Source organism: Anomalospiza imberbis, chromosome 16, assembly GCF_031753505.1.
Source record: "Anomalospiza imberbis isolate Cuckoo-Finch-1a 21T00152 chromosome 16, ASM3175350v1, whole genome shotgun sequence".
Lineage (NCBI taxonomy): Eukaryota > Metazoa > Chordata > Aves > Passeriformes > Viduidae > Anomalospiza > Anomalospiza imberbis.
Genome location: NC_089696.1, coordinates 2,718,329 through 2,743,202, shown reverse-complemented (window position 1 = coordinate 2,743,202; position 24,874 = coordinate 2,718,329). Strand labels below are relative to the sequence as shown.

Sequence of the window (24,874 nt, the reverse complement as noted above, 5' to 3'; positions counted from 1 at the left end):
CCTGCCCTCTTTGTCCCTGTACTTTGTACCCTCTGGTTTCAGACAGCTGGCCCTGCCACTCTCCAAGTAGTTTTATGTTAGAAATGCTCCCTTTCCCTGCATCCTGCCCAGTGACTGTTGCCAGATTTGGGCCTTTCTTCACTGTACAAGACGTTCTATCTTTACACATTAAAAAAATCCCAAAAGCTGTTACTTTGCAATATATGAGGTTATCAAATATGTGCTGCGTCCCAGAGTAGAGCTGAATAATTCAAATAGCAAGTAAGACCAAAAATTAGCATCTAAAGTTTAGCCCCAAGACTGCTTTTAAAGAGAAGTGGCATTAGCTACTGTCACATTGCACAAATATCAAGAATTTAATTTTCTGTATTTCTGTGTTTGTTTGCAGACTGCATGTTTAGAGAAATTAGTTTAATTATTATTTATTACACCACAGATTTTGGCAGCTTTCTCTGAAGAATTAATAGCAAAGCATTTAATAAAATTACCCACTCAACCCACTATTTCAGACAAGGTATGAGAAAGTGTCATCTGATAATGACAGCTGTTCATTAATGCTGTAGGGGTCTATCAGCTCAACAGTGAAGAAAATTTCTGAAACTAAAAGTGAGATTCTGAGAAAGCTTAGGAGAACTACTGAAACCTTTCAGAAGCCAGAAATAGGAACATTAACTCTGGGGCTGTTCGTCAGTCTCCTCATGTCTAATTCCTAACTACAAACTTCGTTGTTGGAAGGACTTTGCCCTTCCAGTCTTTGAACTTGCTTGAAAGTTTGGAGGAGTTTTTTGAATGGAATAATATACAGACCTCTCTGGCAACCACCACTACACTTCCTGCAAATCTTTCCAGTCACCTCAGCACTGGGAGAGCCGTGGGGAACCCAAACTGGGAGACAGGAATGCTGCTCAAACCTCTTGCCATGGTTCCATGGGCCACCCCATGGCAAGCAGAGCCCTCCCTGGGCCTGGCAGCTCATGGAAGGAGCAGACTCAGGCACCAAGGAGGAGATGGAAAAGGCTCAGTGCAGGCAATGAATGCCCAATGGATGTGCTGGGCTTGGAAGCCTGGTGTTAAAAGCTTCTGGCAGAATCTTATAGAGCTGCATTTTCAAAGAGCAGAAGAGAGATTTTCTTTGGGCAGTGAGAACGTTGAGTAAATTTTACCTCAAATTTAAGTTTTTGCTCCAAAAGAAACAGAGAGGTATTCTCATCTCGTTATCAAGGAATATTAATGCTTTTTGATTAAAGGAAGAGTGTTTAAAATTGATTTTTAGGAAAAATATTAGAAATATTTTGGTCTCAAAAGGCAGTTTCAAATTTGTTAAAACTCTAAATGACCCAAAGATCCCCAAAGCACCAAGGCTCTGCAATCCTAACAGATACCACCACATGGTTGTTTTATTTTAACATTTCCTTCTCAATAGATCTTGTTATTAGACATATCACAACTCTGTACAACAACAAAGCAACCTTTCAAATCTTCCAAGCTGAGTGCTTAATAGGATGAGGATAATTCTTCTTACTCTAGGTGGTCATTAAGTAATAAATACTTGATTGAAATGTTAAGAAATGCTTTGCCGTTCTTTGAAATCCAGCTGGAAGCAGAACAGCTTCCATTTGAAACCTTGTATTTTGGTTAACCTGCTCTCTGCCACATTGTATTTCAGTGTCCAAAGCTGTGCTTTCATAAGGGAAAGGAACCTAAAGTCTTTCTGAAAGTTCTTTTTGAAAGTTACACCAGTCTGTAACTTTCAAAAACAAGCAATATTTGACAACATTGTAAAACATCAGACATGCCTTTTAACCCTACACTTCACTTTTGTAAATTACTCACAATGAAACAAAGTACTAAAGACTTATTTTTTGTTTGAAGTTAATCTTCTAAAAAAATAGTCTGAATAAGTGGAAAAACCTTTCTTAGGTGGCAATCCCTGAAGTAAATATGGAGACAAAAATTAGGAGGGATCATCCAGAAGATGAGTTTATTAAAACTGATAGATATTTGTGGTTTCAGAGGGGTTTAAATTCAGTTCTTCCTGGGAAGAATTCAAATTAACAGGACTGTGATTTCCAGAGACTAAGAATGCACAATACAATGTGAAACCTGCTCGAACAAACAAACTCTTATCCATTTTTAACAGCTTCCAACCAAGTCTGGGATCAGCAAGGAGTTTCAGTGGCAGAACAACCTGCTGACAAACAGCACTGAGATCCACAGCGTTCCAGAGCTGGTCCTGGTACCCTGGGGAGCAGCTGGGAATTGATTCCAAACACAGCCAGGTAGGGACTCCAGCAAAGCAAACCAGTCAGCTCCTCCCTGGTGGGAAGGCAGCACACAGGAGGGGGAAGGGAAGGAAGAATCGGGCAGATCCCTGCGTATCACACACTGAAAGACACCCGAGAGCGCGGCACAAACTGCAATTCCTGGTTAATTATCTGAATGCTGAGCCCAGTGACTGCTGTGGAGCTTTAAGCCATGGCTGACTGAAATCTCTAAAAACAACTGGTAAATATATGGACAAGATTGAGCCTACACATTGTAGAGAGTTTATCCTGCTTGGTTATTCTGCAAATGGAAACTGGCAGCTCCAAGCAAAGGACTCGGAAGGCTCAAACACCCTAACTCCTGCCTCTGCTTTCAGGTTTTTTCCAAGCAGCTAAGGAAAGGCAGATACTCAGAAGACCTTTGTTTTCATATTTCTGAAACAGAACTCTGATCCCAAAATAGGTAGTTCAGGGGAAGATCACCAGGAAATTAAAAGTCACCAAAGAAGATAAACTGGCAAGAACACTGCAGTTTACAACCTGGTAAGAATGGTCATTTTCATGGGGAACTCTGAGCCATCACAAAGATTTGTATTTGGCTTAAAGTTTGTTAAATTTACTTTTCTAAGAGGAAGGGAAGCAAAGAGCAACCCAGTGTGAGTTGTTTCTTTTTCCACCTGCATGAAGCAGGCATGGATGTGCATCACAGGGCTACTCCACCTTCCATCCAGTGCATCTCCATTACACCAAAAGCTGAAAGCTTCTCCCTGACAACTTGGGTTATGTTGTTCACTCCCATTTTGTTCTAAGCTCATGGATGTTCCCTACATGTTGCCTTTGCTCCCCTCCATCATTTCATCTCCTTTCTCTTCCTGCCACCACTTTCAGCCCTGTTCCCTGCACTCCATCCCATGGTGGCTCCTTTCATCCCACATCATCCTCTGCAACTCACGTCTTACATTTCCATTTCTGTGCTGCAATTTTGGGAAAATCTTGCTTCTTTGGCCTAGCTCTTTGTGGTCACAGCTGCATGAATTCTCATGGAGTGGAGCAGACTTTCCCAAGAAAGGTGTTGTTCTGTTCCACCAGCTGCAGTGGGAGAGATAAAGGGGTGTATCCCAAGTGCAAGTTAAGGCTAGAGGTGCCTCAAGAAGGAACACGATTAATGCAGGACACCACCTTAAACACATTACTTCTGCTCTAAAACAGTTCTCAGAAATATGATAATTACACTCTCCTTTAATGGAAAAGAGCATTTAATTTAATAATTCTGCTATCCCAGGAAGACAAGTAGATTCTGTTCCCTTTTTTATCACTATGGCAACTCTCTAAGATACTGGAATCTATTAGTGAGTGTGGATAGGAAATAGGGTATTTCACTCTACTCTCAAAAGCCAAGGAATGTACAAACTTCCAAGCTAAAAACCCCTCCCAACACTTAAAACCTTTGTTCAGCTGCCTTGGACTACAGGAGCCATCACACTGCAGTGCTCTGAGCAGCAGCTGTGGGAGGTGCTTCTCCTGCTTTGCTTCTTAGTTCTCTTCAAAGCAGAACTGCAATTCCATTTCCTCTAGTTCCTAGAATTTCATAGATTTTATAGAGGAAGCTTGTGACCAAACCTACAAAACCTCATCTGAGGGTGCAGCTCACAGGTGATGTGACAAGTGAGAAGTTCACCAATCTAATCCTGAAGACACCTTTCAGAGCAGACTGGATCTCCACACTGTGTTGTTCCTTCTGCTTTTAAATCTTCCTTTTCCCCTCCCTTCTGTAGCAACACTGACATACATACCCCAGTACTTCCTCCTCTAGCCCAGCATCAAGGAGATGGGTAATGCTCCCTCTTGTACACCAAGTGTTCAGGCTGCAAATAAACTCTGCCCTTCCCTCCTTTAAGTTTTTATCAACTGTTCCCTCACCTCCACCACCACACCTCTCACTCCTGCAATCCAGGGTACTCCATCACCACATTCCTCCAGGGCTCCCAGGACATGCAACCACACAAGGGCTGCAAACCCCACCCCTCTTCAAGCACATCATTTCCTACTCCCCTTTTAGTTTCCTCTCCAACACACTGTCACAAACCTCACAACTGCATGCAGCTATGCTCCTTGAAATCCCTTTTCCTTTGGGAAATTCTGCTCTCCTCTGTTGCCTCAGCTCACTTTTCACTCCAGGGTTTTCAAATTTAATAAAAGGTCTGGCAGGACAGACTGAGTTCAGCCTCAATTTTCCGGTGAGAGAGAAAGCACCTGCATTTGTAATCAAGTGCCAAGAAGCAGCACCCACCTCTGATAACACTCCTGGGTTTCTATCTTATACCACCACTACCTACCTAAAGTTAATGCCATAATTATCTTTTTTTTTTAATTAGCTGGCCCAGACAGATTAGTCAAAAAAAAAACCCCAAAACTACCCAAACCAAACCCCTAAAGCAACAAACTTATCTCCAAGTTCAATGTTGATTTTCATTAATTTTTTAAGCATTGACTCTGTACAAAAATGGAAGAAGGTTATTAGGGCAAGTATTTAAAACCAAAACTACAATGAGATTTGGACTGAGCTGACAACAGAAAAAATACTGAAAGGTTGATATAAAAATCAGAGAACTCAAAGCAGCATGGGCTCAGTGGAAAATAAGCCTGGCTGAAGTAATCTGATTATGATCCAATCCTATAAAATAAAAATAGTTGTCATTAATATTCAATTCAGTATCTGCTGGATTTTTTGACTAGAAAACAGCCTGGAAAGAAAGGAAGCAAATGAGACAAGCTTGGCCAGACTTTGAAAGCCATGAATCTGCAAAATGCTTGAAGAAGAACAAATGTGAGCTCTCAATATGCCAACAGGAGGGATGAAAAGACAATTGGATAAGGGGAAAGTGCCATCGTTATTTGTCTGGAGTGACGGGAATGCTGCTGCAACAATGACCAACACGCTGTAGTAGCTCAGGAATGACAGGTAAAAATGACAGAATCCAGAGAGGCCTCAAGTAGTGTTCAAAGGACTAATGGGCACGGCCAAAGAAAGGCTAATTGCAATCTAATAGCCTAATTAATTTAGCTTACTATTTAAGCTTATTAATTTGCTTATGTTATTAAGGCAAGGGCTGATGTCATTCTAAAGTACTGATTTTGAGAATAAAAAGGTGATAACAGAAATATTTTCTATTTAGTAAAGACATCAACAGGTAGGAGCTAAAGCTCTGTAGCTTCAGAGCCAAAATTAGAAAAAAACAGAAGTGACTAAATACCACTGAAATAGTTAAGATTATATTAATGTTTTATTTAAATAGTGTGTGCTTCTACTCGTCAACAGGAGTTAGTTCACAAAAATCACAAGGCCACAAATCAGAGATATCCTGTCTTTGTACCACTGTCATTTCTATATGCTCTAGTCTTTATAAAATGGAACCTTATAATAGAAAGATCAATTACAAATTCTCTTCTGCTTGTCCAGAGACAACACCAAAAGATGAGAAGAAAAATTATCTCTGTAAGCAAAAATAATTGAGACTATAACTAGAGTCCATTAACCAACCCAGGGACCAAAGTCCAGGAAGGCAGGGGTGCAGAACAGAAGCCAAAAAATGAATCAAACAATTGCACCCTCCTGTGTACCCCAGAACTGAGCATGGCTGAGTGCAGCTCCAGGTGATGGCTCCTGTCAAGACATGAGATCACAGACAGGATGGACTCCAGCACAGAATTCCATCCACTCACTCAATCCTGCAGCAATTAAGTTGCCTCTTCAGACTGACATTGATTGCAGGATCACAAACCAGTTATACTGTTTGTCAGGCATCCTAGGGAAACTGCACATCTCCCCCTCCCTCAGATCAATTTTTCTCTAATCACTTTGGAAATCACTGGTCAATTTGACCCATTTTTCTTAATAGCCTCACAGATAATTAAGTTCCCAAGATTACCAAGCAGAGAGACGGACAGGTAGATTATGACACAGTCGTGGTTCTGTCCAGGACAGATTTATTTTTTGCAGTAGCTGGGAGGGGGCACGTCCAGGACACAGAGGTCATTCTGTACCACCTCCCATCACTGCTGAGGGCAGGGGAAAGGGAGTCTCTTCCAGGGAGAAGGGGTTTTCTGAGCATTTTGCATGTAAATCATTCACCTCTCTTTGTTTTATCTCACTGCTGTTTCTTGCTCTTATCTGAACCCGTGATCTTTGCCTTTTGTGCCTCTATCCTCTCTAGCCCACCGCAGGGGAAGGGGGTCAGGGAGAGTCTCAGTTTCCAGCACTAAATTGGGGAACACCATTCTTAAACCACAACAGTCTTATCTGAGACTCCAAGGGTTGAGATAACAACAGATCTGCCGAAGCGAGTTGGAAAGAAATTTATCTGAGCCTTTGCTATATTAGGTATGGAGCCGCTGGTCAGAGGGCTGCTTTGCTCTTGTGGGTGTGGTACTTAACCTGTTTCCTTAAGCAGCCTTCCTCAGAGCAGGGAGAGGGAGCACGATGGCTTTGTGGCTGTCCTGCGGGGTATCAGTTTATGGCATGATGACATCGAGAGCAATGAGGGTCATTTGGGATGGGTGTTCAGTGCTGCTCTCCTGCCCTCACCACCTTTGGGAATCCATTAATAATCGTACACAGTCTGTGGGGGAAGAGGAGAGAATGGTTTTCCCCAGCTTTCCACCCCCATTTCCTCCTTCAGGACTGTCACAAGAGTTTTTGAGGGTTTTTAATTTCCCTCGGATGTTAAGTACACAATCCACGTGGCGAAGTTTGCATGGAGTGCGCCATGGCCATAGGCCAACGCACTGGCGATGATGTCAGTGAAAGGAGAACAGGGCTTCAGGTGACTCCTTAACTCTGCAATACGAAGATCATCTTTTTTCCTCCCTACCAATCTGTGGAAGGACTGACCAAGACTGTGGACAGATCAGATGGAGCAAACTAGAAAGTAAAAGTCCCACGTGGACTCCAGTACGGACCAGAATCTCTGCTACTGCGAGCAAGCTGCCCCCAGCTTGAGAGGGGACACACCACAAGGTAACCTCTGGTTCTACCTGCATGGTCACAGAGGACATGAAGAAGAGGGATGAAAATCCCACCTCTGCCCCGGCAGCATGAGCATGAGAGTTGAAAGTGAGAACAACCACCACAGGAAATTCTTCAAGGATAAATGCCCCTCCAGTTTCCTGTGGGCACGACCTCAGACAGAATGAAGGGCTGATGTTATTTCACATCCTCTTGAAGAGACCTCTGGTTCATATTTGCAAGAAGAGAGAAACAAGTACTACGATCAGAACTAGAGGGGCCCTGCCCCCCAGCCAGGTGGAGAAAAAGGACTGTTGGATCTCTTGGACTGTGTGGGCCCATGGCCTAGCACATCAGACACACAAGAATATAAGGCTTTAGTTGATAACAGCACACAATGTCCCCTGATGCCACTGAGATCCATAGGGGCAGAATCCATCTCTGTGTTTGGGGTGGCAAGGGGATCCCAACACCTGATTGTACTGAAAGCTGAAGTGAGCCTGACTGGGAATAACTGGCAAAACACTCCATTGTGACTGGCCCAGAGGCCCCAGGCATCCTTGGCATGGATCACCTCAGGAGAGGGTATTTCAAGGTCCCAAAAGGGAATCACTGGGCTTTTAGAAGAGCTGCTGTAGAGACAGACAGAATTTGACAGCTGAATTCTTGTCTGGTCTCTCAGAGTACCCTTCTGCTGTGAGACTGATGAGGGATGAAGAACAACAAGTACTGATCACTACCACAACAGTGCCCTGTTGGCCACACGGCACCAGCCGGCCCTGCGGGACCCCATCCATGGGATGGGCCATGGATTGGAGAGCTCAGCCAGACCTCCTCACCCTTTAACAGCCACACGGCCAGTGGAAAGTGCTGACTGACAGTGGACTATGGTGGCCTGAATGAAGTCACACCATTACTGGGAGTTGGACATGCCCCAGGGGTAGAAACACAGCTCCACTACTTGTCAGGGACTGATCCAGACTGCACTGGAAAGGGGTGAGGCTCCAGAACATTTACAGCACATTGATGACATCGTTGTACGGGAGAACAGGGCACAGGAAGGTTTTGATAAAGGGGAGAAGATAATCCAAATCCTCCTGAAGGCTGGTTTTGCCATAAAGCAAAGTAAGGTTAAAGGGCCTCACTGTACGTTTTTGGAGGATGCACAACCCAGGGTACAGTCAGATTGTCAGCTTGTGACACGGAAGAAAAACGATTTCAAGTGGAACAACATTTGAAAGTGAACAACAACAAGCTTTGAACAGATCAAACAAGAGGTTGTTCAAGCAGTAGCCCCTGGGCCAGACAGGACAGGAAAGGATGTAAAAACCATGCTCTACAGTGAGGGAGAATGGTCCTTCCTGGCAAGTCAAATAAAATACCTGGGGAGATTTGAGGACGACCCCATGAGTCCTGGAGTCAGAAATACAAAGGATCCAAGGCCTGGTACACCCAAACTGAAAAAGAGATCCTGGCAGCCTCTGAAGAGGTTCAAGCTGCTTCCAAAGTGAATGGCCCTGAAGCACAGCTTCTCCTGTAACCCTGACTACCAGAGCCGGGCTGGATGTTCAGAGGGAAAGTGCCTTTCCCACATCATGCCATGTGAGCTCCTGATGCAGTTTGCAACTAGGCAACAGCACACCAGCCCTCCTGCCCTGGAAGACATCTAGGACTGATAGAATCCACAGCCACGGACTAAATGAACTCAACAGATATCTTGAAGGGATGGCCACTGACTACAGAAATTATATCTGTGCTTGTGGGAGATATATTTATACACACACACAAATGCATGTAGCTAGTTGGAAGGTATAGGAATTGGACATGAGTACATGGTATGGAATAAGGGGTAATGTCCTGGTTCCAGCCAGGACAGGATTAATTTTTTGCAGTAGTCAGGACAGGGTAGGGCCAGGATACTGAGGTTATTCTGAACCACCTCATGCCATTGCCAAAAAAAGGGAGTCTCTTCTGGGGAGAAGGGGTTCCCCCTGAGAGCCCTGTAAGCCAGGAGGAGGGAGAGGGGGTAATGCTGTTCCGTGCATTTTGCATGTGAATCACTTGCCTCTCTCATATACTTTCATTATTAATACCATCGCTGTTCCTGTTTCTTATCTCATTGCTGCTTCCAGTAAATTGTCCTTATCTCAGCCTTTTCTGCCTCCAATTCTCCTCTCCATCCCACTGCAGGGAAAGTAGACTGAGTGAGTGGTAGCACGGGTTGAAGAATCTCAGTGGGAGCACTAAATTCAGGAATAAACCACGACAGACTCACAGACTGACATCTCCATGAAGGCAGGCACAGAGACCTCTGCCATCACCCGCTGCATTTAGCAGCAGACACTACCCAGGGCTCTCGAGGAGCCACCACCATTGCCAGCATTGTCCTGTCAGCACCTCAGAGATTATCTGAGGACAGAGGAGGGAGCTGAAAGCCTGACAGGAAACAGTTCAGAAGACCCCCGTGGTGGGGGTGCTGTAAAGAACTGCAGCTTTGACAGTGGCAGTGTGAGGACACACAGCCCCAACCTACTGGGTGTGCTACTCTGATCTGCTCTGAAAACAGGAAGGTCAGAACCACCTTTTTTTCCCTCTCCAAACTCTTCCCATACCTTTGAACCTGACAAAATAACTGTAGGAGGAAGTCACAAAGTCAGCCTTTTAGTGAGCCACCACTATCCCTGTATTATTCTGGACTTAGTTTATGGTATGAAAGCTAAAAACCAATTTAAGTCCCAGATTAATAATTTAAATTATTTCAGAGAACAGAACATGCCTGTCATAGTTAAAGATGAGAGAGAGCAGAGGCATCCTAGATCTGATCTGTTTTGATAAGAGGCCAGATCTTCACAAACTAACAGCAGTGTTGAGGAGTTGCATACGTGAGAGCTTGGCTGTTCAACAGTGTAAATTGCTCTAGTAAAACACATCTGCCACTCACTACTGCTTTCTTCTAAATCCCTGGATTTGCAAGGAAGGACGTTCTCCCTGCTTCCTCCTGCTGTATCATTGACACAACCGTGTGTGATACAAAACACTAAAGGCTGAGGAGACAGTGACTATTCCCACCCTTCAAGAGCTGCTGTAAAATAAACTCTGATGCCGTTTTCTGAATGCCTGAGCTGGAACTTCAAGGTTCCACTTCATCAATAGCCTTAGGCTGAGAGCAGCTGTGCACAAACACCCCAACCCTTACAGAGCCACAGCTACTCAGCACCTCATGCCTCACCCAAAATCCCCAGTCACATCACTGAGATGTCAGGGACGCTTCTCTCTCTCTCTCGTTTTTATTTTAGAAAATAGAGCAAGCTGGCACAAAATGGAAGTTTTGCAGTTCCCACTATGACCTACACAACCAAGCAGTATCCTTTGTGTTCAGAGAATGACTGGGTACAGACACAGTTACCTGCTCCTGCCTCCAGGCAGTCGCTGTCCACTTCACTACAGGACAGGATGACTCAGAATTTCTGGAACATGCCATCCCAAGCACCCTTTATTTCCTTCTTTTATGGGCCTCACCAAAATCAGCCACTTCATACTCCATTATTAGATTAAGCCTTTAAATCCCTTGCCATCAAATTACCACACCTACTTCAAATCTGGACTTTCAACACATGAGTCGGTTACAACACTCAGCATTTTGTTCCCTTTTTCTCTCTTCCCATCCACTGAAATGTTTTTATAAGCAGTACGTCACCTTGCTTGGCTTAAATAGTCTTAACTTTCTTCCTTTGGATGTTTATTCTCTCTCTCAAGACAAGGAAATCAAACAGTTGGGTGTCTCAGATGCTCAGAAGTTACAAACTGAAGTCTAAAAAGTACTGTGAATGAAGGAGTCAATCTTCTCTAGGTAATGGAAGACCTAAGAAATTCAGACTGACAGGCAATTCACCTGCTTTTAATGCAGTTAGTGACAGTGAAAGAGGACTGAACTGCTTTCAAAATGCTGACTTCTGCTTCCCAGAGAGGTAACACACAGAGACAGGGACCTGTGCCTTGCCATCTGCACTCTTCACCACCGGATCCCAGGTGAGCAGAACACACACGAGCTCCAGAGCTGCTATGATCTGACATCAACCCTCTGGAGTTAATCCCTCCTCAGCCCTAGGTGCTCCTGCCCCAACTCCCAGCAGTGCTTTGCTCACAAACTGGATACCAAAGAGCAGCTTTCCACCAAGCACAGGCTGAGGACTTTGCTCTTTGGACTCTTATCTCCCTCTGGAATGACGCCAAAACCTCCAGCATGAAGCAAGGTCCACCTCACCGATTAGGGCTCCCGGAGAAGCGCAGAAGACAGGTCCATTAGGAATTCATGCTCATTTGTGAAGGGGAAAGACAGGCTTTCTTTACTACACTGGCATCATCTTGCATCTGTTTACTGACAAAAAAAAAGTAAGTCTCTGCTAATTGCTATTTCATCCTATAGTAATGTGTTCCAAAAGAAAGTCACCATGGCGCTTGGAATGTATATGCCAGAGGGACAGATGGAGAGGCAAGGAAAAGATTAATCATTTTATGGCAGAAAGCCAGTGGTGTTACCAAAAAAAAAAAAAAGTGAATTCAGTCCCAGTGCAAGAATGGTGGCAATGATGTTATCTGAGCTGAGATGAGAGCACTCACCTAAACCAACCTGCAGGTTTGGCAGTTTGACAAAACTTTTAGTTAAAAATACTCACTTTGAAGTCAGTAACAAGAAAGCCTTAAAATGTAACATTTTAAGAATCACATTTGATAATTAAATCATGATCTGGCTACCACTGTTCAGAGGAAGCCAAGCTCCAAAAGTCTCCCATCACTTTAAGCTAATTGCTATAACCAAGGCCTACCACAACAGATTCATGAAGCAATTACTGTCTTGTTCTTCAGCAGTAAATTAACTCAAATTAAAATACTCAAATGTCCAGGAATAACTGTAATTTACTTCATCCTTTATTACTAAAATTTGGTAAAACTAGAAATAAAATTTTTAAAATCCCATTAAAAAGAAACCAAGTATTTTATTACCACTTGTAATAAGATGTGAAATTCTCTTCCAAGCATTTCACAGAGGCCAAAGAACTTCAGTATTCCAGGGCCTTTTAAAAAAATGAACCTATGTTTCCCCACAATTACTGAAATAAAAAAGACAAAATTTCATGGGAGGACCTTCTTTACAAATGACTGGATATACAGAGAACAGATTCTTAATACATGTAACTGGAAACCAACTTTTCCCAGGAAAAAAAAAATCAAATTATCATATGCTTAAACTGTATACATGCCTGAAGAAAGAAAACATCTCCAAAATTCTGCACAAGCCTGAGTACAAACACAATGGAATCCACTACAATTTCTGCATTCAGTATCACTGTTGTACTTATGAAGCAAAATAAAGCTGAGAAGGTTTACTTTGTAATGAGTGTCACCTCTGCAAACAACAACTTCAAAGCTCTAATGAATAATTAGCCACAATTGATCAATGCATTCCAATTGCTTCAAGAGCTTTCATAAGTGCCAAGCAGAGAAGTGGCTTTCTTCAGATAAACAAGAATTATTCTTAGTATACAAGAACAGAAACTTAACCAGAACCACAAAATTAACTGTAGATGTTTCAAAGGTTTGTTTCATCAAGAGAATCTAGTTTGGACACAAAGAATAATTCAACAATATTAAGAAGAGAATTTTGAAAGGCTGAAATTCAGTGAAGATAGGCCTCAACAGATACTCAGTTGTATATTTACATTAGATAACTCTTCCCTGTGAGGGTGGGCAGGTCCTGGCACAGGGTGCCCCTGGGTCCCTGGCAGTGCCCAAGGCCAGGTTGGACATGGGGGCTTGGAGCACCCTGGGACAGTGGAAGGTGTCCCCTGCCCATGGCAGGGGTGGCACTAGATAAGCTTTAATGTCCTTCCAACCCAAACCATTCCATGATTCTGTGATTCTATAAATGCAGAATTCTATATCAAATTCAACCGAAAGTCTGCACTCCTCCTTTTATTTCCTGTACTGTGGATATCAGCCTTGCAGACTGTACCCAACACAATTGCCAGCTGTGTCTGCCAGCACCTCAGCAGCTCAGAAGTGCCTATAGATGGCTGGAGACAGCCAAGGAAAGGGAGAGCATGTCATGCTCCAAAAATTAAGTATTATAAGGAATAAGCTGTTTTGGTAAGAGAAAACAGTTGCACTATTTAAGAGGTTCTTCCCCCATTTATCTCCCAGAAGCTGGCCAAGGATACATTATCAGGCAAGCCATGGAATGTGATATTCCACAGAGGTGGCAGAAAGACAACAGTAGCTCTGAGGAGGAACAGCAACAGGAAAAGTATCTCCAAAATATAATGAAAAGATAGATTCTGTGTCCTTTCTTTACAGTGTATACTCTCCTTGACAGACATGAATCCTAAAGGAAAAGGGGAAACACTGTAGGAAGAGGCTGTGACTCTAAAAGTAACTGTACTTTTCAAATGCAGACTAAGGAGAAAAATAAAACAGACAAGAAACAAAATCACACTACAGGTTACATTAAATACATTAAAAGAAACAAAAATCAATACTGCTTACTCCAAACAACTACTTAGCACAAGTATCACAGCCTGATATTAACTATGGAGAAATGTAACTATAAATAATTTACACTGTTAAAATAATTTTAAAATAGCTTTAAGAGCCAAATATGTTTGTTTTGAAACATCACAGTGACTTCAGGAGCTACTATGACATTTCCAGTCCTTCTATAAAACATGATCTCCTTGAAGATTTAACAATACCCACGAAGCTACTGAGACAACTCTGAACAGGCTTTTAAACAAGGCAAGGTCTGATGGCTGTCTTTAAACAGGATTAAGATCGAACAGTTTAACAAACCAGGCCTGTACACACATTCCTCACTGACAACAGCTGCACAGAGGATGATCCAGAAACGCTTTTTAACCCAAGATGCCCCATATCAGACTAAGGGAGCCACCACTGTTTGTTCCAAGAGAGAAAGCTCATCTTCAACTGCTGGTGTTCCAACACTTGTCCATTACCAGGGTACAAAGATCCTCCCGTCCTAAAGGCAGTTATTTAATTAAGTTAATTTGCCAAAAGCTTCAAAGGGCATTTGTTTTGTTTCCAAAACTCCCCTGACAAGCAGAGCAGCCATGCAGCCAGGACAATATTGTGCTGCAGTCACTCTGAGAACACAAATCTTTTCCATCCAAAACAGCAGCAGAGTGCTTAATAATCTCCTTACCACTCTTCAAAAAAATCTATTTTTCATTTCTTTTGGCAATGAAGGTCCTATATTTAACATGCTGTATTTTCATTATGATTCATTCTAAAACAAAGGCACTGTTGAACCTTTTTTAGAGCACAGTACACTGTTATTTCCCAAAGCTAAATAGGATTTGTACATAGATACCAAAGAACACATCCATCACTTTGGGATTTGAGAATCTTCAGAACGTGTAAGCACAGACATTTCCAGGTGCTACTTACAGGTAGTTTTTGTATAGCACCAGGAGTTCAAAAATCATGTCAAGTCCTTATTAATCTAAATCTCAATTCTGCAAAGCATTCTTGGCCTTAGAATTAAAGCCATTGCTCGGATTACAAACAAACAGTTAAAACACAAGCAAACTTACTGTGCCACTTCACAGTCACAGTCATTTCTGGAGTAAATAAAAATACTCTTTACTGTAATAGCAAGAAGGAGGAGGATGAGGAGGAGAAACGAGCACATACTATTTACAGAATGGACACAGTTACAGCAAACTGATGTCACATACAAATGGAATTCAGCTTCCAAACAAAAACCACCAGGTATTTCCTCCAAACATTCACAAGAATAAAAGAAAATGCCATTATATTCTGCCATTCCTTATTCTCAGCCCTGCAGAGTAAACTAGCAATTGTGCCAGTAAGAATTCAGAATTATTTTTTTACATATAGAGGGAAAATGTGTATTGAAACACCTTTTCTAGTTTAAATGTGAACCAAGGTGAAGAATAATCTGCCCACTACGAAGTAGATTTGGGCATGCTTTGTGTAACCTCTTTTATTTTAACCCCCTATGGAAATGAGTGAATTTCAAAATTCCAAAGTGCAACTTTCCAACATAATCTTATTTTTTTGCCTGATGATTGAAGTGTCCTTTTTTCCTTCAAAAAAGTGTTTTTCACTTGTGGAAGCTGCAAAAGGAGAATCGCCTCCTCTCACTGCTTCCACTCCTCGTCCATGCCTCAGGAAGGCTGTCACAATTATCAAACTCTGTGCAATCTTCCAAGTTTCCTGTACTGCCTTTTTTCTAAAGAAACAGACCACCAGCATTTAGTTTCCAGACCACAGCATTGCCTGCTTTAACACATTTCTGTATGTCCTTCCAATTACAGGATTCCCAATATAATCACAGCTCACTGTCAAGCACAAATATTAAGTTTATCTTTTAAGTAAGGGCAAGCTTAGAGACCTGCTAAAAAGGTCTTTTCATCAGAAAGGCTCCTGTGAAATCATATCTACATGCGTGATTAGAGCTTATTAAGAAAATTACTGTGACAAAGATTTCCTTCTGACTGAAGCAACCAGGCATTTCATAACTTCTACACACCAGTGCTTCAGTTGGCAGGTTTTTCTCCCTCCCAACATCTGAGTAATTTTTTACCTGGGTATTAAAAACTCCAAACTACAAACAGCAGCAGGAAGATATGTGAAAGCAGTCTGAAAACTAGAAAGACGTCATCTCAGTTACATCTATCAGTAAGGACCTGGGAGTTTCTGTCAGTTTGACTAACCTGAAACAACACTGTAAATCTTGCTTTTAACCAATGGCTTCCAAAGGAACTGGTGGATCTGTTAGTTTCACTCCCAAAGCCTTCTTTCAGATAAACCTCTTAGAAATAAACCCCACTGTAACAACAAAAACTGAAGAATTACAAGACTCTAACCAATATAATTGATGGTTAGTGACAAAAACCTTAATGTTTGTGGTGTGTTATCACAGTAGAAGATAATGGCACAATTCTGCTCAGAAGAGATCCCATAACACTTAATTTTTGTCAGCAGGCTGATAAGCCAGTGCAAGTGCACAGAGAGGCTTTTGGGTGTGAAGCAGGATGAGAGGAATCTGAGCTGTGGTTTGTCCCCACCAAGGCTGAGTGCTCTGTTTCTTGCAGCCCTGGAGCCAAACTGAACCTTGATACCTGCATAAGCCCCAGCCAAGTGCCTATCACTTCAAAGATCTTCCATTACATTGCACAACTGCAAACAAGACTTAACTCATGTACTAGAAACAGGAAACAACTGAATTTCGGGTGCCAGGAGTAAGAGTTGTGGGAAGTGAGCTTTTTAAGTCACTAAATCTCTTCGAGGTATCAGCAAACTCATCTGTGGAGCAGCACTTTCCATGGTCATGTTTCAAAATAAAACTGCCTCGGAGACTTTCATTTTACTACGAGTCAGTGAGTTTTGCTATTATGTGTTTCTCTGTATTTATAGCTTTCTTCTGTTGTATTATTACACAAACACATATGTCTCACCTCAGTAAAAATGCTGTTTCGGTGCTCCTTATTCATCAGAGAATGGAGCAGCTACGGTTGAGTCTGTAACATTATTAGGAGTCCCCTGGAACTGGGAACCAGCACTGTTTGGAATATGATTTGGACTGGCTACCGGTGTTTGCCAGAGGCATGGTCTGCTAGGAGACAGGCAGCTTGGCAGCCGAGCACGGACAACTCCGTGGATGAGAAGCAAATTAACTGCAAGTCATGTTAAAACCATTCAGGCAGAATTCAGACAGATTGAGAGCCACCACAGAAACAAACAGCACCAGCAGTTTGCTAAAACACACAGAGCTGCAAAGGAATGAGAACATCTTCAGCTGACTTAATTCACAATCAGCAAGCGTATCTAAATCTGGTACTCAGCAAGAGCAACTGGGGGATCTGTTTAAATAAATAGCTGGCTTCATTTTTTCTCATCACAAATTTTCCTTACCACAGTTTCCTCACAACACCACGACAAGTAACGTAACCACATACACTGTGTAAGTCCTGCTCTTTAACACGGCTCATTATCATAATTCATTTACTCAAGATTCATTTCCAACATCAAAACACCACCCAGTGAACAGCACAGGGAGCAAAACTGAATGTGCTTGTCCAAGGCACATGTATTAGGCAGACACCCTGCCTGGAAACAATGACAGAATTCACTTCTTTTATAGCTCAACATTAAAAAGCCCCGAGACAATGGGTTATTCTCTCGGTAGAAGTAAAAAATGGTTTTGCTGGTTTCTGAAGTTCACTTCTGGTAAGAGTTCCTCCTCCTCTTTAATCTGAACCTACTCTTACTGAAGCATACGCTGCCATGTGGCTATTCCGACTGAAAAAAGTTGAAAACATGCACTGTCCAAACAAATTAGGCCAATACCATTTAGAGGAAAAAACTGTTCTGTGCTCATAGGCAAAAATCCAGCAGACCAGATCTAGTTTTGCACAGTTAGTGATTGTTTTGAGTCTGTTCAGGTTTTGATGCCAATCCCACTGCTGGGACCAGCTTCCAGTGGAGCTTAAATACATACACAGAGGTAAGGAAAACTCACCTCTTGCACACAGCACTAGGAACTCTGCATCTAAACTCCCTGCTACCACCTGGAATACTACACTGGAAGATGTGCCAGCCAGATCAGCTTTTCCATCAGTTTCTCCCTGCACACAGGTTCTATTTCTCATTAATATAAGTGTTTTCCTTCAGAGTTTTCAAAATAGGCAGATTGAAGTTACTCAAAATCATCAATCTTCAAAAAGGTATCCCAAAAAAACCCCAAACAACCATTAATGCTGTAAACCTCATAACTAGTATGAAAATAAACAACCATTTTCTTCTCATCTCTTTATAGATTCAGTCTGACCAAACAATTTAATCTTTTTTTATTGGCATACAGAGCTCAATAATGTTTGATTAAATGTGTCTGCCTTTTGGAAGGAAAGCTAAACTTGGGGTAGGTTTAATGGTCCTATAAAGAAAAATACTTTGAAAGGACCCCCAGAAAGCTGTATCTTCACTGCAGCTTAACAGCAATACTTTCTGCAGATTATCAGCCATGCACAACTCCAGATTTTTTCCTTAATTTCTGCTGCTGGGTACCAGAATATCCTTGTTGGAGTGACAGGTTCCTTTTACAGAATTGAATGAGGAGGCATTATAGCTTAGAAACACACAGAAAAGAAAACACTCAAGAGTCCTCTCATCTGAATGGGACTTCACCACTTCTTAAGGGAAAGAGCAGAAGCACCAGGTAGGGGAATCACTGTCCAAAAGTCCTAACATAGGACAAAAAGGAAGCCTGAGAACCATACAGAATAAATGGGAACTTCCCAACATTTTTTTCTAACTTTTCACAAGCTTAGACAGCTGTACTAGACACAGGGAATGCATCTCAGCAAGACACTCTCTAACAACTCATCGAAAGAAACACAACTTCAAGCCCTTGCCAGCCACAAAGAACAGGAAGGTTTCATCTCCTTCACTTGGAAAAGATGAGCTCCCACAACAACAGGAGAGTGTTAGGCATGAGCATGTCTCCAATGAAGTGCTCATTCCCATGGAAGCAATGACCATCTGCTGAGCTTTGCTACTGCTTATCACATCCAACCTCCAACAATCTTAAAAAACACCTCTAACAAGATGTTCTAGATGGTCTGAACGTGCTTTCTAGACTTTATGGACTCAACAAAAAACATGGTACAACACAAAAGGGCAATTCATTACTGCTGGAAATGACTGTGACAAGATGATCTGTTCATCTACTCCTATCAAGTACTAATTTTGTTCAAAGACAAATCCCTTCTTCTTTAAAGCTGATTTCCTAAGGAACTTCAACACAGTCCAATAAAAATTCTCCTTGCAGTGTTATCCAAGAAAACAGGGCCACAATGACACAATTACAAGCAAAATTGTTACAGCAAAGGAGACTGCCAGTGAAGGGAGCAGAGACAGATGCAGTATCATGGAAGAGATAGTTCCTCAGAGGCTTCCAGGTATCTCAGAAAGAAAAAAATCACCCATTTTTGGAGTATCATGTGAAATCTTTGCTCACATCTCTATAGATTGAGGAAGTATTTTATTTTAATCTCTCCTTGCAAATGGAAGAATAATTGTCTTGATATCAGCACCTTCCTGCCCTCTGACACTGAGAATTAGTTATTTTCAACTCCTGTTTGAAGAGGTACGGTTTATCTCCACCTTTGGCTCATGCAAGCACAGGAACATAAGCCTCGGTCACCCTGCTCAGTTCTGCCTTAAAATAGCAAGTCCAAACCAAAATTAACAATCATGGTTGATGATGATCCAGCTGAAATGAATCCCTGCAATTTCTGAGATCAGGTGAAGGGACCAGATTCTGGATATTTTTCCTTCTTTTTCTCTTTATAGAAAGAATGCTTATATAAACACACCACAACAAACAAAACCAGAAAAAGGAATGGATTGATTAGTCACACACTAAAAAAGGATTAGGACCAACCACCACAGAAGCAAGGTCTTGCCCAACAAAACTGGTCCCAAACCATAAAGGGTCATGAGTTCCCCACACTGCATATAAACATACTGAATTGAGAAAAATGGGCTACTGAGCTGTACTTGAACAAGATTAGTCAGAGATACACATCACTTATTTTTAATGTAATTAGAAGATCTGGCTTTATAAATTTCTTTTAGGTATTTTTTCTGTGTTTGTATTTCATGGCTCTTTCTTTCCCTTAGGATATTGCTACAGTCATCACCTAGAGAATTTCCTTCCAGCCTTGATAGAGATACAGCAGGATGGCAGCTACATTTTAAGCACGTTCACTATTAGGTAGATCAGCTGCCTCACCACTTTTATTACAGCTCTTTAAATCTTTTAAGCTGTACACATTAAGTGGTAAACACCAGGGAATCAGGAGGTGAAAAAAACAAACTAACCCAAATTTTCCTTCAGCAGAAATTTCAGTTTCAGAAGAACAGACAAACTCACTGAAGTGTTTCTTTGCTTTTCTTAAAAGCTTTCCTGGAGCATCAATAAGAAAAAGCTAACACACAATCACGGCTGATAATCCTATTAGGACAATAAACTGGGGGATGGGGAGAGACTGGAAAAGGATACCAATCCTCAAATGCCGACTAAGAAAATGGCAAAAATAGAGAACACTGCTGCTTGGCACAAGAAAATTCAGGGAGCAAGTATTTGCTCCAAAATGGAAACACGAAATCTTTGCGTAAAACACTGAGATCACATGCTCTCTTTACTAAGAGAAAAATAAGATGTATATAAAGTAAAACTTTTTAAAAGAAACACAATACTTTTAAGCTTCATCTTATTCAACAAGAGATGGAGCTCTGGAAGACACCAGTTTTCCCATTTTACTTGGCCAGGTTTTAAAAATTATTTTAAGTGCACCTTCAAAGAAGCACCATTTTATCACTTATGCTGTCATGAAACAGTCCTTTCACTGCTCTTTTCCAGTGTACTCCTTGCTCAAGTCAACTTCACTTTGCTTCTTGCACATGTGTAAACTGAGGCAGTCTGGGTCCCTCTCCAAGCTGGTGAATCCCTTTGCAGCTGGCAGCAGGCTAAGCCTGAAGTCCTTGAAATCTGGAATTTGTCTGACTTCTGGCCTGTTCTTTACTAGAGGTGGGTTTGTTTAAAATAAATCAAGACCTCACAAAACCTCCCCCATCAGGCTCACACAGACTACGTCAGCAAGTCCTTTGCTTTGGGGTAATTCTGCTTCAGTTGGTTCACATAAAACTGAGTAGTGACTAGGAAAAATCTACTCCTAAGAACTTAGGTATTTGTAAGTTCACAGAAATAAACCAGATAAATAGAATTCCTCACCCTTCCCACAAATTTCAAAGGAAAACAAAAAAGATAAGCTGACTCTCTTTCAGTACAAACCAATCAGCTTCCACACAACAAAATTAGCTGTTTCTAGCCTCCAAAACAATTATGTCAACTTTCAGATGCTCTGACCTTCACTCATAACACAAGTATCTCTTCCTTAAGCAGAAGCATCTCTTCACTGGAGAGAGACTGCTTTTTTGGTTTTTATTTTAAAAAAATTAAAATTAACTGTACAGTACTCCACAGTGATGTGAGCATCTCTTCAGAGTACAGGACACACACTTTCATGTCAGACAATGCAATTTTTTCCACAATTACTAACACATCAATGAATTAACATTTACATGCTAATAAACTACAATGACAGCAGCTACTGATGTATGAATAGATAAAATATCAGAGATAAAAATTGCCCTTTTTCTACATATCAGAACATGGTGGGTTTGCCATCAAAATTTCACGAAGGAACTGTACCAAAATAATCCAGCCAAAGAGATAAGGCACAGGGCAGGAGGAGCAACAGTCAAAATACTGCTCTAAGCTCACACCTGGAAAACAAAGAACTAAAAAGCAGGAGCTGTATCAAACAGGGAGCCAGAGCAGTGCCCCAGGACAGAAGCAGATACTTCCAGGTATATATTCCCTGCCCTGATCCACAATGGTCACCAAATTAGGCTCCTGCCCCTCCCTTTCACAGTTTGCATTAGCTTGGCAATCTACGTGAAATTTGATGTTTCCAGATCAGTTCCTCTGCATTTAAAAAACACTGGCTGCACGGCTGCTGACAGTGGTCCTTGACAAAAGGAGCAATTGCTACACCTCTCCCTTCAATCGCCAAGTGTTCACATTGCTTTAGAAGATGCCGTTGTCTGGCAGCTTAATTGAGATCCTGCACACGAGAAATCATCTGCTTCCTTTCTGCAGGATTATGCTACTCTTTTCTAATTCACTCTGCTAAGATACTCTCCAACTTTTAGCTTCGAGAATGTCTTTTTCAACAAGTACTTTCATTTTTGATTACATGAGAAGAACTGCTTCAATTATCTCCTTTTCACAATATCACTGGTGACTGAAATGGGTAACTACAGACTCAAGAAAGCACATTCTTTAGTTCTGTCCCAGAAAAGGATCTACTGTTTTTCCTAAATACCTGTATGGAGAAAAACAAGTGCAATAAATAGAATACAGTAAATGGCATGTACATACTTTAGTAATTGCTCCTGTCTGTGCTGTGTTCAGCCCGGTGTGCCCAGCCATCTGTGGAGATACTTGGGTTAAAGTCTCTGCCAGCACACTGCCTGCATTCCCCTGCATGGCAGGGGCAGAATATTGCATTCCTGCTCCCCTTCCTCTTCCAGCTGCCCCAAGAGATCCATTCATTACCTGCCCTTGTCCTTGCTGAGGCTGATTCATTAAACTGTGACCAGAATTACTGTTGAGAAGGCTCTGGTGTGTCTGACTGAAATTAGTATTCATACATATCCCAGGTCCAGTCTGCGATGTTGCAGGGCTGCTCGTCACCATTCCCACTTGTTTTTGTGCTTGAGAGTTCAGAGTTTGGGATGCAGGTGTGGTAGGTCCAGAGGTGCTGGCTGCTTGCTTGGCCAGGCCCGGAGCAGAGGAGTCTCCTGGGTTCAGCGGGCTCTTACCCATGGCACCCAGATTCCCGATGTTCGCGCTGTTCGGCTGCCCTTGCACCTGAGCACCAACTCCCTGCTGCACGGGGCTGCTCGAGTTCACATTGCCAATTCCTGGGTTTAAGGAAGAGCCGCTGCTTCCCCTCAGAAGTTCAGAAAGTTGTTTGTGTTTGGAAGCCGCATCTGGAACGAGGTTCCCACTGCTATTTAAAAGGCCCAACTCGCCATTGGGGATCAGCTCATCAGGAAGATCATTTTCCAAGTCAAACAAAGATCCAAAATCTACAAGTTAAAACAGAAACATGGGTGAGAAAACATGACAAATGAGTAGCTAAAATATTTATCTTCGCTACTTTGTACCAGTGTTAACAATGACAGGCATTCAGGATGTCTTTACCCGAGACTAAGAAGTGAGTGAGGGTCCCCGCGACACAAACTCCAGAGCCTTTCAGAGCACAGTCATCGTACACTGTGCACACACAACCACGCAGGCTAAAGCACTGGCCAATAAACAGGTTTTTTGGCAAGGATTTTGACAAAAAGAAGCTTAAGAAAACTAAGGTGGCATGAGTACAATGATCTAATCTAATGCTTAAATTTCCCTTGTTTTGGCTGAAAGATGAAGGCAGAAATAACAACAGATTTTTTTCCTATTGATTTACTCTCCCGAAAGAGCAATTACATCACTTTTCCAACCTCCTCTGTAATCTCAAGCCACCGCATCTCACCCAGCAATTCTACTTCAACCCTGTCATTTATGTGTGCACATGGCCAAAGAACATCTTCCAGCACTGCTTCAAAACTTCACCAAAGAACAACAATGATTTTCTCAGCAGTTTGATCCCAGTCTCACATATAAAGACATTTAAGATCAGCTTCTAGCCATTGATTTGTACCATGATCTGCTACCTCAGAAGATCCTGAAAGGGACTCAGCATTTTCTCCTTGTAATGCCTCTTGAATCGAGTCACTGCTCGATTCCTAAACAGCTCAAATAATTCAAATTGCTCTGTAAGTGCCCAGCCCTCATTTATCATGCCCAATATTGACAGAGGTAATCCACACACTTTCCAGATGAGCAAAATAAATCAATCAAATCTTCATTAAGCCACTTGAAGGAACAGCTCTGCCTGGCTGCAACATCCAGACTAATAAAAAAGTGGTGGGTATTTTTTTTTTCCTTTAAGGGACCAACTCAGGTTCACTAAAATATTTTATTTCACATCATAAGCAGCATCTGTGTAACAAGGTTATTTTAGTAAGTAACTAAAAAATAGAATGTTACTTCATGGTATATGGGTACTTCCATGTGAAAATAAAAGTTACCTATTTGAAGACATAAGGACAGGCACATATTTATAATCATCTAAGCAGACCAGCCTCAATACACCAGAGTAGCTGTTCAAACACGCAACACATCTTGGAAGAATTTTCCAATTCAAGGATGTGAACTAAAACAATCACTTCTCACTGTAACAAATGTGTGAAAACATTATTTTGCCCCCCAAGCCAGCCCTGACAAACCCCAGTCCTTCACACTGAGCAACAAACCACATTTTTTCCAGGTTAGAGCAAAGAAGACTTATTTACTTAAGAAGGACATTCCAAAGGCTTCATTGTTTTAAAGTTTAATTCACTCTTCAACCACAAAAAGTTGGTGCAAGATCCAGGCTGCAAAAATTATGTAAGATGGTACATTGAAAAGAAACAACAAACCTCAAGCAACACATAAACTGTATCACAAAGCACAGATGCATCACCAAGCCATCTCAGCACACTTTAGTATTGTGCACTTTATCAGCATGTCTATTTCCAATTCAACCTAACTGAAGAAAAATTAATAAAAATGGCCAGACTTGCAATGCCTAGTGAATTACACAAACAGGCACAGTAAACAAAGACAAAAAAATTACATTCTGGCTGTTTTGAGGTGCTCAAAGTACCATGTCCTTCAGGGACCATCATCACCTACTGGAGTCAATAATCCTTCCAGGATTGCATGAAGTCGTCTGTGACAAATACACCCTGCTCAGAACAGAGCCCCTGTCCCCTCCAAGCAGGCAGACAAATACAAAATACACCCTGCTCAGAACAGAGCCCCTGTCCCTTCCAAGCTAACATTTTA

At 41.9% G+C, this 24,874-nt stretch overlaps 1 protein-coding gene across 7 annotated transcripts in view; it reads right to left on the bottom strand.

The window, feature by feature from the left end:
* Positions 1–24,874, bottom strand: part of CREBBP (CREB binding protein) — a 97,186-nt gene that overhangs the window by 59,776 nt on the left and 12,536 nt on the right. For 6 of the 7 annotated variants that reach the window (XM_068206566.1, XM_068206572.1, XM_068206567.1 and 3 more), the window contains exon 2: positions 22,319–23,031. In XM_068206566.1, the coding sequence (XP_068062667.1) occupies positions 22,319–23,031 (713 nt within the window). The remainder of the gene's footprint in view (positions 1–22,318; positions 23,032–24,874) is intronic. The other variant, XM_068206571.1, reaches the window with a different exon arrangement.